General features: G+C 36.4%; 2 protein-coding genes across 2 annotated transcripts; one reads left to right on the top strand and one right to left on the bottom strand.

Moving 5' to 3' along the window:
* Positions 1 to 3901: 3901 nt before the first annotated feature.
* Positions 3902 to 7708, top strand: gdf10a (growth differentiation factor 10a). The gene is made up of 3 exons (XM_084093453.1): positions 3902 to 4483; positions 5206 to 6113; positions 6507 to 7708. The coding sequence occupies exons 1-3, from the start codon at positions 4258 to 4260 to the stop codon at positions 6696 to 6698; spliced, it is 1326 nt and encodes a 441-aa protein (XP_083949579.1). The 5' UTR covers positions 3902 to 4257; the 3' UTR covers positions 6699 to 7708.
* A 4256-nt stretch (positions 7709 to 11964) lies between these two features.
* znf488 (zinc finger protein 488) lies at positions 11965 to 15738 on the bottom strand. Its single transcript, XM_084093891.1, has 4 exons — positions 15582 to 15738; positions 15011 to 15243; positions 14543 to 14774; positions 11965 to 13745 (listed from the first exon to the last, which is right to left on the bottom strand). The coding sequence occupies exons 2-4, from the start codon at positions 15224 to 15226 to the stop codon at positions 12697 to 12699; spliced, it is 1497 nt and encodes a 498-aa protein (XP_083950017.1). The 5' UTR covers positions 15227 to 15243; positions 15582 to 15738; the 3' UTR covers positions 11965 to 12696.
* Positions 15739 to 16762: the final 1024 nt, after the last annotated feature.

Genomic DNA, 16762 nt, shown 5'->3' on the forward strand with positions numbered 1-16762 from the left:
TAGAGCATAGACAAAGCTGTGCTTGTTCTTAGACAGGACTGTATGGAGTGAGGAGGAGTCGGTATTGAAGGATAACTAATTTTGATTGACAGAGAGTTAAAGATCAAAGCCAGAATGGTCCAGGAGACCTACTGATTCACAGCAGTCAGGGGTGAAATCATGTTAGCTGTAAAGCAACAGCAGTGGGCTTTAGCAAACGGGACAGCATGAGGGAGTTTTATTGCTTCTGGACCAGAACAATGGAAGCATTGCATCTCTTCCCAAAGCCAAGTGATCTCATGCCTTATGCAGGGCCACCATCCAGAACTGGACAGACAGGAGGGAATCTGCCATGTGCATGGGATGCGTACCAGGACCATGGACAGATTAAGATCAGTTTGTTCTGTTCTATTCATCATATTCCTATTTTTTGGGGGGAAAAAGATCATATTCCTTTTTTTTTTTTTCTTTTTTTTTTTTTTTTTACAAAACTGTGCTCTGTTTGGTTTAACAGATAGATAGATAGATAGATAGATAGATAGATAGATAGATAGATAGATAGATAGATAGATAGATAGATAGATAGATAGATAGATGAAGACTTCCATCTGAAGTGCCATCTGAAATTTTCTTCTAAAATGATCATTTTTATCAAGCTCGTATGTTTATGTTCAGTTATTTCACTTTAATGGCAATGAAAATTACCTATTAATTGTCATTAAAGTGAAATTACTGAACCTAAATATACAAGCTTGATAAAAATGCTAATTTTAGAAGAAAATTTCAGATGGCACTTAGAGGCTTTTGCATCTGAAGTCTTCAGATAGATAGATAGATAGATAGATAGATAGATAGATAGATAGATAGATAGATAGATAGATAGATAGATAGATAGATAGATAGATAGATTATACAATATTTGTTTATTGCAATAATAGCACTTTTATCACATTATTACATTATCATTATCATAAATGCAGAGATTTATTAACCAAAAAAGGTTAGAGTTGCCAATAATCTTTTCTATGTCTCTTTGTAAGTGATTTGCCCTTCAAGAGAGAGACTCAGTCTAACAAACAGTGCTTTTAAAACATTTCAACTCCGTTATTCTGTTAGTATGCTGAAAGCAACTGAAGCCAGGAGAGAATGCACTCTGCCATTAGGTCCATTTGGCGAGATTGGCACAATGATATTGTGCAGATCCAAGAGCACCAGAATTTTGAGAAGTGATTGATCACTCGAGGCACTGCAGGGATAATTGTCATTTCACTTGAGTTGTGAGCCACACATAGCCAACACAAACGGGGGAATAAAAACAACAGAGAGCGGGGAACTACTTTCTTTCTGCCCCTTTCAGAAATCCTGATGCTGACAGATGGCTTCTTCAAATGTATTTGTCTTGATGCCAAAAGACCTGATCCTTCTAATATCAGCAGCCATTTCCTTTTACTGAAGGACTAAAAATAGACAAAAAGAAATTACTCCCTCCATTCATTTTATAAGTGGCAAAGTGAAGAGCTTTTATGTCAAATAATAATAAATAATCATTGTTGAGAAAATGTTCATTGTACTACTTTCATTTTACAGTATAGAATCTTTATTTAAATTGTATTTAGCATAAATTTATTACTACCAGAAACATAGACAAACAGTACTTGATCCTTTAGGGGAGTGAAAGATTCAAATATCAAGATTTCCATTTCCATTCCATTAAAAATGCTAATTTCATGATAATCTAGTATTTGTCACTAGAATAAAATTATAATTAATGCTATTTTTGACGGTTTATTCTTCCCTCATTTGCCTCAGGAAATCAAAGACCCATCTGCCATTTATGAAGCAAATCACATAAACAGTTTAAGTACAGGCAATTGAATTTAGCAACACTATTTGTTTTTGCCACCCATATTAAATAGCAAATCCATTAAGTTATGAGGGGTTCCCCACAATCAATTTTTATGACAAGCGATTAAAAATGTTATATATCATGGTACAATAGAAGGTTGCAACGCGAACATACCTTTTAGTTGCACTTTCTTTCCAAATATCAGAAAAGAAGGATGCAAGAGGAACAAAAAAAAAAAAAATGAAACACAAACATGTTTTAAAGTAAAGTTAGTTATGGATGAATTCGATCAGAACAGGAGAAAAGATATTGACAAATATGGTTAGATTAATCAATAAAGAGAATTATAATTCATTACAGACATTTTTTGCGTCCTCTATTGCACAGGCGTTTCCTACGAATTTGTGATTCCTGTATAAACCACTGCTTATTGAACCATGCCTGTAAATTAGTCCTGCATTAAAATCTAATTGGGATTTAACCAATTAAATATTAAGAATTTCCAGTAAAACCTTCTGCATCAAAGTTTTATCACTCTCATTCACAGAATTCTTTTTTTTTTATCCCTTCCAACCAATGAATGATGTGTTTCGTTTGCAACTAGCCCCATATAAAGCTCATGAATGGGAGGGAAGGGAGGAGGCGAGAAAAATAATACGTGCTTTACAAGACCACAGGACTACTAGCTGTTTCGAAATAAGGGACAAACATATTAAGGGAATTTGTCCTGGAGAGACAAGCCTTTACACAAGACCTTGTGCTTTATTAGCATCAATCCCTAGTTAGCTTGTTAATTAAAAAAACATTCTCAGTATCCAGACCCAGCAGGATCTGAGACAGAATAGTTTCTCCCAGGTGCTATAGAGAGCAAGTGATGCAGTCATATTGAAGAATCAAAGGTCTCTGTGAACCAGAGTTAATTTGAATTCTTCCTCCCTTGTTCTGTTTTTTATTCATTTTTAAAAGCGGTATAGGATTCTGAAGCTTAATGGCTTCGCCTTCCCACAGTCGGACAATAAAAAGAGGGGTGGAAACAAAGCAGAGCAGAGGTATCTCCTCCTACTCGATTTATTCCGTGATTCACTCAGTAACAGTGTCCTAGTGGGCAGGAGCGTCAGATTTTTAATGCAGATTTAAGACACATTGAAGTGTGAAGTAAAAAAGGGGGTCTCCAGTAGGGTCCCCAGGGGCCACAGGAGGTGTTTAATGGCACGCAATGACCCAAACGGCCGGGCTTGTTATGGTCTCTCCACTGGAGCTCCGGGCTTTCACAGAACCAGCATTGTTGGCACGGCACTGCAGACACTCCACACAAAACACAGAGGTGACAGGGCTGTTCCCCCAGTGTGCTTCATGTACTGAATGAAATCACTATAATGAAATCAAGCAAAGGCACTCACAAATATTCAAAACCCTTTCTACTTTCAAATGAATGCATTTGCACGTTTTATATTTACTTAGAAAATGAATGCTTATTTGATCAAGAAGGAAAAATGATCTTATCTGTTTTTTAGACTGCATAATTCAACAATCAGTTTTCCTTTCCCTCATTTCCAATTTTTTTTTTTTTTTTTTTTTTTGGTACTAGATGAGTAACATGAGCTCTTATGCTTGCATTCTCATAACATGTCAACTTTGTTGTCATCACCAAGACATAAATGGCTGTTGGATATTTTATGGTTGCAGATTACTGTATGTATACAACAAAGGTTTTATGGTATATTGAATGCAACACTGAACTAATTACTTTAGAAAGTAAATTAGAACAAAGATGTTTTATTGTTATGATGAATGCTTGGTGGAATGACCCTTTTGGTGTGTAAAATCAAAGTAACTTTATATTTGGGTCATTCAACGCAAAATAAATACATAAAAATGCCTTTATGAAAAATGTGAACCCTAGTATTTTACAAAATGCATGACAGCAGCAGTCTGGTTTTATAACATAAAAAATAAACAACTTTAAAACTAATTTTGAATAAATAAATAAAAACTTATTTGAGGGAATGTTGTGAAAAGAAAAAAGCATTTCCAAAAAAAAAAAAAAAACCTGTGAATGTGCATGTTTTCTGGATTGTCCTCTTGTTGGCCTCCCGCTGGATCGGGTGTAATGTAGCAGCAGCTCCTGTTGGCTGGTGGGCGGATACGTCAGCACCTCACTCCGCTTATGCCTGCTCCCGTGGATTGTGGCGGTCAGAAGAAATAAGTGATGTATCACAGGTTATCCATGAGACTGATAGAACTTCTGAAACCACTTCCTCTCTGCACTGCGTTAAAAGGCGAGAAAAGCTTCTATCCAAACCGCATCATTGGAAAACGTAATTCTGTCATACTGGAATCCTTTAGTATGTTTTAATATGTGCTAGCGCGTTTTTTCCCCCTTCATCTACACGGAATTCAGTCGTCTGGAAACTTTTTTCTTTCTTTGCAACATGACTTTTAAATGTGTCTTTTTGACGCACCTGTTACTGCTTTGGGTTGGATCCGAACCTGGCGCATCTGAAGGTGTTTGGAGAAGCGCGCGCGACAGCACGACGGACGCGCTCGATGCCACAGACGCGCTCTCGCAGCATATGTTTAAACTGTATGAGAAGTGCAACATTGAACCTAACCGACTCAAAGAGGGAAATACAGTAAGAAGTTTTAAAGCAAAACCTGGTAAGTAGCCTATGGAAAAAAACGAAATGTATGATGCAAACGCCATGCTGCCACCATATGACGTGTAAAAGCAAACATGGTATTTATATTTTAAAAAATCTGCAATTATTACGATTCGCTTAATTGTATATCTTCTAAATGGCTTGATTTATGTTTGCTTAAAAATGACAAGAATTACGCTACTTAATGATGACTTTCTAATGACAATAATTTCTGTCAGTAGTTTTCGCTCTGATGAGGTTTGTTTCGTGCAATGCAAATGTCTTGTTACACCCCTAGCACATTTGTATATATGTTTGTACTACCTAAATCTAGTCAAGTGATAAATAATGACAGGATATGATTTGTAGATATCGGAAGGGTTGCGGAACCACCGCAGACGATCCGCCACGTTTTGTGAACTCTTCTTGTTAATGAAACGTTGTTTGAAAACAGCTGTTTAAACCGGAACATTAAAATAACATTTGTCACACTCTCACGAAACAATACAGTCTTTTTTTCTGCAGTCTGCTAAAGCATTTAATCATTGCCGATTAAAAGACTGACATTGTTGCAGGTTCTAACTCTTAAGGGAACCTAAATAAACATTTCCATATGTCTGCTCTAGGAGTAACATGTCTCCTCACTTCCTTGTGCTTTCTTACACAGAACAAAAAGCCTGTTGTTTGAGCCCATATTCATAATTAATATGTAACTCAGCAGTTTCTCTCGTATCTTTGCAGAGAATGTGGAGCAGAGGGCCTCATACTGGCTGAATCTTACTTCCCTTCAGGGGTCTGAGGTGATTCTCACATCTACGTTTCACTTCTTTGTTGACAAACGGCCACGCCAGAGGTCCTGGTTCTGCAAGCGCTTCAAGAACCCCTCTTGTCGCATCCCGAACTTCCAACTGCTCCCCTCTGTCCGTCTTCTTTTCCGGTCTCCCTCCTTCAGCTCAGACCCAGGATCGCTGCTTGGAAACATCACCGTAGTTCCTCACAGACGTGGGACCTGGCAGAGCAAGGATGTGTCTGTCATTATAAAGGAGGCCCAAGATAAGAATCACCTTTTGATCACTGTGGAGTTTGACTATGGAGATCAGTATCAAAGGTATCATGATCAGCAATCACCTTCCAGTCTTCCATACTTGCTGGTTTATGCTAATGACTTGGCCATTTCAGAGCCCAACAGTGTGGCTGTGAGCCTACAGAGATATGACCCTTTCATCGCAGACCAGCAGCCAACTCAATCTCCAGACTCCTCACTTGACATACGTGTGAAGCGGGAACTGGAATCGGACTTCTCTGATCCCATTGAGAACAACGAGCTCCCGGAGGTGGAGTACAACAGCTTCAAACAGCACGATTTGTGGGAAAGTGCTTACTTTGCGCTCAAGCCAAAGCCCTTCAAAAAAGCACATAGAAGGAAAGGCCAGGAGCACGCTGATGGATTCGACAAGTCTCAGGTTCTCCGGTTTGATGAGAAAACCATGAAGAAGGCCCGGAGGAGACAGTGGAAAGAACCTCGCAGCTGTTCCAGGAGGTACCTGAAGGTGGACTTTGCAGACATCGGCTGGAACGAATGGATCTTGTCTCCCAAGTCTTTCGATGCCTTCTACTGCGCAGGAACGTGTGAATTCCCCATTCCAAAGGTCAGAGAACCTCACGGCGAGAATCAGCGTATGCGAATGTGAATCATTTAGACATGTTGAAATATTTAAAAATGACTATGGTTAATACAGCCTCTCTAGCCAGAGATTTTTAAACAAAGAATCCCTTCAGAAAATGTTTCGGTTCCAGCGCAACTAAAGCACACCATCTTTATGTGCAATTACAGTCAAATAGTTGTACGCTTAATGGGGGTTTTAAGCACATTTTGGACACATTCTCTTTTGAAATGAGCCAGTTTTAAAGTTCCTCTGTTCTGAATAATAGAAGGGTGTTGTAAGACATAATTTCCTCTGCTCCATTAAAGAAAGCAAAACAAAAGTTGCATATCTAAACGCTACCATACCTCATTATCCTCTCTTTTCTGCTCTTTTCAGGTGGTCCGCCCCTCCAACCATGCAACCATCCAGAGCATAGTCAAGGCCGTTGGGATAATTCCAGGTATCCCAGAGCCCTGCTGTGTCCCAGAGAAGATGAAACCACTCAGTGTACTGTTTATGGATGAGAGCAAAAACATCGTATTGAAGATCTACCCCAACATGTCCGTGGAGACGTGCGCTTGTAGATAGACTTGCTGCTCAGAGGGAAAAAAAGACAAATGGGCATTGTTGTGGTTTTGAAACCGAATTTACCTTGAAGAGGCATATTGTCTTTAGTTTGCACTTCTTAGAAAGTGCACACATTTTTAAGGACTGCATTTCATATTTTATGAATGCTTATCTATGTTATTTTCATTTCCTCTGTTTATTCATGAGGGATCTGTCGTAAACCTTTTTCATTGAGTAACATGAGCACTTACTCTTAAACTTATTGCTTAAATTGTCGGCTTTTCAGCTCCATGACATAAATGGCTGTTGGAATAATACTTGTAGATTACTGGATATACAGTAAGGCATACTGAATATAACATAAACACTTTCTTTTGGCAGAGCTGTTGAAATACATTGGAAAGTAAATTAGAATAAATAATTATTTTGTTATTGAGATGAATGTTGGACGTAGTGGCAGGTTAAGTTAACGTCTTTGTGTATATTAAAAATGTAAGTGTAACTTGATATTTGGGACATTTAAAACCATACATGATGAAGTAGCCTACATGTGAAAATGTGAACTATTTAATCTTTTTCATCAAGCATTTACATCAAACAGTTAGCATGTAAGTAACATGCTCATAGTAAGTAATCTGAACTTATTTTTATATATTCATAAGTCTGGTCTGTTAGAAAACTAAGAAACAAAATATTAACAATTACATTTTTATTGGGGTTGGGGGGTATTCCCAAATGGTGCTGTTGCTAATCACTAAGGTCATTGATAGCTAGTGTTGACTAGTTTTTCCTGTGCATTTGTTTTATTTTAAGAGAAGTTACACAATGTTCCTCTTTCCTTATTCAGACATGTTTGACGATCTTGGTGTGGTGCCGTATGTAAGGAGTATTTGGGCCAAATGTGTCAGTGTGTATAAACAATTGTTCATTTGGATTCAATATATTATATTTTAGAGAATGTATTTTTGTAAATGTGTGTTTTAAATTATGACAACTAGCCTTATAAGTAGAATAAAATATATGTTAAACCACCAATGTGTATTTTCTGCTGCATAAATGCATTTTTTCTGCATTAAATGTGTTCCTATTCTTTACTAAACTAAGAAAATGAATAAAAGAATAAGAATGTCAACTAGATTTGACATCAGAAACCTGCTTGGTACATTATTTCTTGACCTAGACATCAAAGACATCTCTAACCCACACTTCCCACCTTCAACCCACTTCAAGAGCATCAGGTCACAGTGCAGGAAGTTCCAGCTCTTACTTCAACAGATGATGTCACCCGGCTCAAACTAATTTGATGTAAACCCTTTTAATCCCACTAGCCCATGAATGAAAACGAGAAGTGTGGTCTCAGAGAACAGAACCCAATTACTGTCTGCTATGTCTTTCCTTTGCATAACAAGTGCGTTGAATGTCTTTCTCTGTGCAGTCAGTGTGTGAAGAGACGACACTTGAAGATGTCAGTTGTAGGTTAAAGAGATATGAATGTGTTTGCTGCTTTTACTGCTGTTTAGCACTAAAAACATGAATACAAAAACAGTCACAAATTAATATTTTGTGTGTTGAAAAATGTAATTATATCTAAAAATTATTATAATTAATACAAATATTTTGCTGAAAATAAAAACTAGTTTAAACTAGTCTCCCAGTCTTACCAGCTTACAAACCCTTCCAAAACCACACTGTAAAAAAAAATTACATCCCCAAGTCAAAAATTTCAAGTGACCGATAACATCTAAATTTTTCAATTAGTCTGACGTATTATTTCTCATTGAGCCAATGTTAACAGACTATTGCAACAAGAATTTCACTTGGGCCAATTGAAAAATTTAGATGTTATCGGTCACTTGAAATTTTTGATTTGGGAGGGTTAGAAATTTTTTACAGTGCATGTGGCTAAAGACCAGTAGATTTATCAACCTTTGACTAATTTATTAGCATATTCGGCGGCAACAAACGAATGAGATGATAAATGTATGGTCTCCAATGTAATCAAAAGTTGTTTTCACCTCTCAGGCTAGTTTTGACAGTGTCAACATGTAATTGTCTCCCACTAGAATGTGAGAATGTAATGCCAACATCCACTAAAGCCACAATGAGGGTTACTATCCGGTGAATCCCCTTTAGAAATGGGGATCACTTTAATATTTAAATCAGTTGTATAATGGACACCAGCAAAATTTGTGTGGCCCACCTCTGAGCCTCATCCTTGCTTCAATTCTGGCCCAGTTCTGGCTGGGTCCTCGGCCCAAAACTGGCCCACACACTGAAAACAGATACAAACAATTTCCTCTGGCCCAGATGTGGCTCACACCCTGTAAAATTACTCTAATTTATTGATATGGCCCAGGTCTGGCCCAGGCACTGTAAGACAGATCTGGCTGAGAGTCGACTGGTACCCCAGGCCAGATGTGGCCCAGAAACTGGCATTGAAACACAAATTCAACCATTTACAAAGATTAAGGGTTTTAATTATAAAATTAACAAATACACTTTAATTTAAACATGTATTAAAAATGAACAAATACTAACAACACACTTTTTAAATTGCAAAATAACAAGTAAATTAAATTTACTCTATTAAAAGTCAAGTCAAGTCAAGTTTATTTATATAGCGCTTTTCACAATACAGATTGTATCAAAGCAGCTTCACAGTATTAAATTAAAATAATACATCAATGCTTGTTTCTAGTGGAAAACGTCCACGTTTGGTAATGCTGATCAATAGTATTGTTGATTGATTAATTAAATTAAATATCCCCAAATATCCCCAAAGAAAAAGAAAAACATCATTCTCTTTCACACAAATAAACTCTCTTTCACTCTCTTTAATACTAAATAATTTACTAACCTAACTAACCTTTTGCAAATGTCAAGTCACCTTTAAATATATAGCGCTATATAGCAGCTTTACAGGGATAAACTGATCAATGATACAAACAGAGTTCAATTTGGCTGTAAGGCTGCTCTAAAAAGAAAATAGTGTCATTATTCAGCTGAATTCAGTGTTGATTCAGTTCTGTTCAAAAACTGTATAAAGTATATAAATTATAAAAAGAGTACATTCAACTATTGAGCAGATCTGGAGATAACAGTTATGTCATCGTCCAGCTCAGTTCAGTTCTCACACTATGGTGTCAATGCAGGCAGATTAATAATATTAAGAATGCATGTAGATGTGAATATGCGAACTTGTACAATAAATATTTGTAATTGTATGCTAAAATTTACACTCACAGCTCCAATGTGAAAACCTGTTGAATGTTGAGATTTGCACTCACAGACAATAGTCACAAACCTGTATTCTGAAATTGAAGCTGCAGACAAGTAGTCACAAATGTTAAAATGCCATTCACAGAAATACAACGTCACATTCGCAGTACAACCTCAATTAGGCATTTGCAACTTCTTTTTACTTTTCTTAAAATTAATTGCTACTTTTCTTAAAATGAATCACTACTTTTCTTAAAATGAATCGCTATTTTTTCAAAATGAATCGATACTTTTCTTAAAATGAATCGATACTTTTTCAAAATGAATTTCTACATTTCTTAAAATGAATCGATACTTTTTCAAAGTGAATCGATACTTTTCTAAAAATGAATCGCTACTTTTCCTTAAAGTGAATCAATACCTTTCCTTAAAGTGAATCGATACTTTTACTAAAATGAATCACTACTTTTTCAAAAAAAAATTGATTCATTTCTTAAAATGATTCGCTACTTATCTTAAAATGAATCGCTACTTTTCCTTAAAGTGAATCAATACTTTTCCTTAAAGTGAATCGATACTTTCCCTAAAATGAATCGATACTTTTCCTAAAAAGAAACGATACATTTCTTGAAATGAATTGATACTTTTTCAAAAAGAATCAATATTTTTCTTAAGATGAATCACTACCTTTCAAAATGAATCGCTACTTTTCCTAAAATGAATCGCTACTTTTCCTTAAATTAAATTGCTAATTTCCCTAAATAGCATCAATACTTTTCCTTAAAATTAATTGCTACTTTTCCTAAAAAGAATCGATACTTTCTTAAAATGAATCGATATCTGCACTTAGAAGTCTGAACCACACTATATTGTTTACAGTCACTGAATGTGCAGTAAGATGATCCGTACGCCTTTCATTTCACTATGCTACTACAGGGAGTTTAAAATGGGATGTGGTCAGGTATGAAAATCATTGTGTGTATGTGTAAAAACTGAATCGCTTTTAGGTAGATGGCTATCAGCAGATGTATTTGGAAATGAAAGCAATGTGGCTGGCACGTGTCAACGTTTTCACACCTTTCCACAATAGCACAACTTGTGACAAACAGCATGCCTGTGACAGTTTAAACGCGCAGAAGTGATGGGCCTGCCCTGCATCTTTCTAACAGGCCTAAATACTCAACAGTTACTGAAAACCAAAGTCAATATTTATTTTTCCAAATGAGGCCTGATCGATTAATGGCAGCGATGAAAGATGCTCTTTAGAGCGAACAGAGGATTTTCTGTGTATGAAGGAGCGACCGCTGGGCTTCTAATTGCACCAATTCTAGGCCAGTGTATACACATCTTTTCATTCAATATGTCTTCAGAAGTTCTGTATTTACTTTCTTGAATGAGCAGAATGTTTGATTTTCTAGCTAAATGCAGACGGGTGTCCCTTTGAACTTCGCAGTGAGGTCAAAACGTTGACTTTTTGGTGAACTTTCTCAGAGTGTTGAGTTTATCCCCTGCCTATAGCCTAATTAAAGGGAGACTTGCAGGGGACTAAAACTAACTTTTTCGGAATTGTGCATATGGCGAAGATAAACCTGAACACAACGCCATCCTCACATTTTCCACATAACAGCTCATTTTGTGAGTGATGATGAGACCTTTACTTGTTAGACAGGGCACTCTACTGGTCACTCAGTGTTAGTGCATGTGTCAAACGAGCGCTTCAATTAGTGTTAACTTTATTTTAAAATGAGCATGTTTGTGACGTTATAAGGAAAAAAGAGTTTACTTTATGCAGTTCCACCATATTCACAAATATAGAACAATATAACACATGTGTGAGATATTATTGACTGCTGAATGCAAGGACATTTACCACATATTAGATATTTAGCTATTAACACAAATATAAACTGACTAGTTACTTGCCTAGTCCTAAATACTTGCTTCTTGAAATTAATTTAAAATTACATAATAAATATAAATGTACTGTGTGTGTGCACACAAAGAAAATGGTACTTTATATGTTCCATATTTCTAGATGGCTAAAATCAGAGGCAAACACACAGGGAATATGTTCAAAATCTTTAATGAAATACAATGACTGTACTTATCTAAAAATAAAAATAAAAAAGAACAAGACAATATTTAAATAAATACATCCTCCTTGTCGTTGTGCTGATAAAAATGTTTTAAAAAAAGTAGACATCTGTAAAGAACATTGTAACATAAAGATTTGGCATTCTGATGGGATGGATTTTTCAAATATAAAATATCTTTACAAAACAATGTTACTCTAAACTTATAATACTTTAGTCAGCTGTTAGCAAACCTAAAAATGCTGGAGCATTTCACTCCGTTTCTCAATAGCATTTACATGTAGCCTAATCCTGACATTTGTAAGGCACTATTAGGTTGAAAATGGTCAGGCAATTCAACAGTATTAGTCAACTAAACGGTACAGCTATTTATAAAGAGAAAGTTATGCAGTATATAGCCACCTAGTGGCACCCCAGTACCTTGAACTGCACGACCAAAGCTCACACTAGTACTACATGGCTGAAATGACAGTGACCGGTGGAGAAAATGACGACGCTTTACTGTTGATTAATGGTTGAAAGGTTCAAGTTTTTACCACGTCTGTAACGTATTGCTATTTGCTACAGCAATATACCTCCTCTGTCCAATAGTAGCCTAACTACAAATGTCCATCATAGAGTATGCACAATTTATGGTCCATCATAGAGTATGCACAATTTATGGTCAATGCATAATAACATATTAAAGTGCGCCAGAGTTTTTCTTCTTAATTATGTGATGTCATGTGACGTGAGAGGTGGTGACGCTCTCGAAAGTACTCGTGACAGATGGGGCAGGTGAGTTTCTCTTCTCTCCTCCGCCTCACCTGAGCCTCTGCGGCGAACTCTTTCTTATGATGGGACCTCATGTGAAACACCAAGTCAGAGGTCATTCTGAATGAGAGGTTGCATTTGGCGCACCAGTTCTGCACTGAAACACCCATTGGAGTGAAAGTAGGGGGAAGAAGTGTCAACGAAGATGTAGACTGCAGCTGGCCACCTATAGCTCTGGTCCAATGCTCGGGTGCGTAATAGAAGGATCCTCCTGTAGCCAGAGGAGCGGACATCACTCCACCTGCATGAGTGCCTGGCAAGTCAGCGTGAAACAGGTGCGAAGCCAGTACATTTCTGTATCCTAGAGAAGGTTTTGATTTGAAAGAGTCTGAGATAGTATCCGAATCGGGTGGTGAAGTGTTCTGAAATTCCGTGATGGTGCGTTTGCTGGGTTCACAGAACGCGCTCTTCTGTTCCGAGTGCGCGCTCTTGGGTACAACGAACGAGAACGCGCTGCAGTCGGATTGTAGGCCTACGTCAGGTCCCAATACATCTCGTGATGACTGTTCAGGGTTTGACTGCTCTGATGGTTTTCTAACCTCGGTAAATGCACTGTTTTTATTTCTTTTTGACTCACTTGTCGAAAGGTTGTCAGCAGATTCTGACGAATCCTGAAAAGGCGGATAGTCTTTGTTGGCGTTGGCGTGATTAGTGATGTTGGTTCTCTCCAATAAAACTGTTTTTCTGTTCCTGGGGCTTAAGGAAGCCTCTTGTTTTCTTTTTCGAGGTATGGCCATGTCTTCGGAAGAATCGTTCCTTTTGTGCTCCAGATCTCTTGCAATGTTGTGAAAATCTATGACTTTGCGTTGTCGCTTGACTTCTTGTTTCTGTTCGTTGGTTGGCCGGATAATATCTACTTTTTCCTGCGCACATAAAAAACGACAGTGGGCAAGGAAAGGGTTTTCGTTCTTGAAGGCCTGGCCGCATTTCGTACATGTGTAGTCTGCATATGAAGAGAAACAAACGCTGTCAGAGCATGATGATAACAAGAACATGCAATTTTACGTAAGTTGGCCATTTAAATGTGATATTTGTATCCATATTGTTTTCACGCATTTCTGAAAACCTTAATCGATATCTATCTATCTATCTATCTATCTATCTATCTATCTATCTATCTATCTATCTATCTATCTATCTATCTATCTATCTATAATTTTTTTTTAAATTATGAATAATAAGTTTCCTTAGTTAAACTATTTGATCTGAACAAAACGTGCCCGACCTCGTCAAACATTCATAAAGAGTGGATTTCTTGTCACATGAAAACAAAATGGCTTCCTGCATTTTGGTTATAGGACCATTGCTTTGGTGGACGAATTATTTTTTCCCTAAATATTAATAATATTTCACAAAATTAATCTAATACTTAAATAAATAATGCAATATTATGCCAAACTACTTATGTGAATGTTTTTTTTTTTCAAGAACGTCTGCATTTTAATTACTTTTTTCTTTTTACATATATTCTTACTTCAAGCCCCAAAAAAAGAAGTTGAAAGAGGTGTACAAGTTATTTTTGTGTAGAATATATTTGTGTGTTTTTTTTTCCTTAATATATTCAGTCAAAAATACACAAAAATACAACCATTGACCTATGAACATTCCATGACATTTTGAAGTTACATTAACTGGTTTAACATGATTTGAGCATTCATTAATGCATTTATGCCATTAATAATGAAAGAAATAAAAACAAATTATTATTATTATTTTTTTTTTTTGAAAGCTGCTACTCACCATCTGTCAGGGCTTTTGTCTTTATGTCTCCAAACCCCAAAAGATGAGACAACTCCTTGTCGTACCAAACAAGCAGTTCCTCCCCTTGTTTCACATCTCGAATAGTCCGAAAGTGCAGCTGTCCTCCTTTCAAGTAGGCCTCAGTATTCTGTTCTTCTGCGCTCACTGCAGCCTGTACTAACCGTAGCCAAGGAACTACAAATGGAGAGCCTTTCATCGCCTCAGGGTCTACCTGTTGATAGAGGGACATATTTGCCATTAGAGGAAATCTAAAACTGAAAACTTTTTTTTCTTTACAAGAAAAGTCACCATTTGACCTTTTGCACTGCATAGTGTAATACAAATTAAATATCTGGAATATGCATGTTTAATTTACTAACACAGCACAAAAGAGCAATTATTGTAAAGTGCAGTCTAAAATAAAAAACTTTAGATAATGTAAGTGAGAGTGAATGCTAAATTACTCACCCTAAATACATACGATTTATTCCGTTTGTCAAAGGATTTCAGTGCAATGAATGCTATAGTGTCATAAAAGTTATTATGGAGAACACATGGTCCGAATGATGTTCCGGCTGGTACATCCTGTGTAACTTGTACACTAGTGAAGAAATCCGGGACGTGGTGATGGAGAAATTTGCTGTCATTAGTCCACAAGGTGCGAGGCATAAAACTCTGCTCCATGTTTTATTCCTGAAAATCTGAATAAAAATAATGAGAAGTTAAAAAGAGGAAGACATGTAAATTCATGCTTAAATATAATTAATGGAACAATCTTACAGCCATATAAATATTTTTTATTATTATTAAATATATTGACATGGGTAGTGATTCATTCAGTTCTACTGTGACTGATATTAATTAATCGGTCTGTGTATTATGCGAAATTGATTGTTGAATCAGAACTTTACAGTTTTTCTTTTATTTTTTTATTTTGTGGTCTTTAGACTGTATAGGCTAATGACGTTTAAATAATCAGCCGGCATTTTTGTATAAAATGTAAAATCTTAAAATTATATGCAGTAAAATCGCAACTTACCTAAATCACGTTAAGGTTGAGGATGTTCAGGAACAGGTGCACAATCCAAGGAGACGTGATTTGAAATGATCCACCGAGAGCTCGCGATCACGACTGTCTCCTGATCCTGACAGTCTCTGGACTGTCTCTCGCGCTGTGCAGTCACGCACTTATCCACGCTGAGGACGCGGAGCTGATGCGCCTCATTTCTCCCCAAACCCCCCAGGTGGCGTTTTGATTGGTGCTCCACCAGCTTTGAAGGCGTGTTAATTAGAAGCGAGGGTAATCAATGACAGAAGTCAGAGACCGTTAGATTGTAATAAGTAGGCTACCTACCACAAAAGACTGTATGCTCAGTAGCCTTTGTATGCACATTTAAAACGGGTCTTTGAGTTATCAAAATCCAACTGTTAGATTTTGTGATGATTCTCCAATTATGGAAACGTTTCTGTCTCTTCTTGTGGTCCATAATTTTTAACAGTGCTTATTTAATTGATTATAAAATATAAATGGTTTCTTATCTGATTATTTTATATCTGAAAAAAATGCTACTTTCAAAGATTAATTTTCTTTTTTCTTTTTTTTTTTACTTTGCGCATTATAATGCTTGAGTGGTTCGAATAACAGCCGAATTAGTGCTGTCAAATCGATTAATCGCGATTACATATAACATAAAAGTTTGTTTACATTATATGTGTGAGTAAATATATATATATATATATATATATATATATATATATATATATATATATATATATATATTATAGGCCTATATGTAACTGTGTGTGTAGCCTATGTGTGTGAGTGGGAGAAGTCTGGCTTCAACGAAATTTCTTAAATACTATTTTATGTTATGTTTAGGGCTATGTTTAGTGATATGTATATATATATATATATATATATATATATATATATATATATATATACACACACACATTTTTGTTTAGTGATTATATATATATATATATATATATATACATATATATAGCCTACATACATACATACATACATACATAATCACTAAACAAAATATAGCACTAAACATAAATAGCAAAATAGTATTTAAGAAATTTCGTTGAAGCCTGAAGTCTCCCTCTCCCGGAAAGAGGAAGTTTTATTTGCTGTTGCCTGCTCGCTGTCCGGTCTGTGGTCGCTCCTCCAAACATTTCTCCTTGAGGAGGAGCTTTCTATGTTTTGAAAGC

Source organism: Abramis brama (genome assembly GCF_963993115.1).
Source record: "Abramis brama genome assembly, chromosome: 19".
Taxonomy (NCBI): domain Eukaryota; kingdom Metazoa; phylum Chordata; class Actinopteri; order Cypriniformes; family Leuciscidae; genus Abramis; species Abramis brama.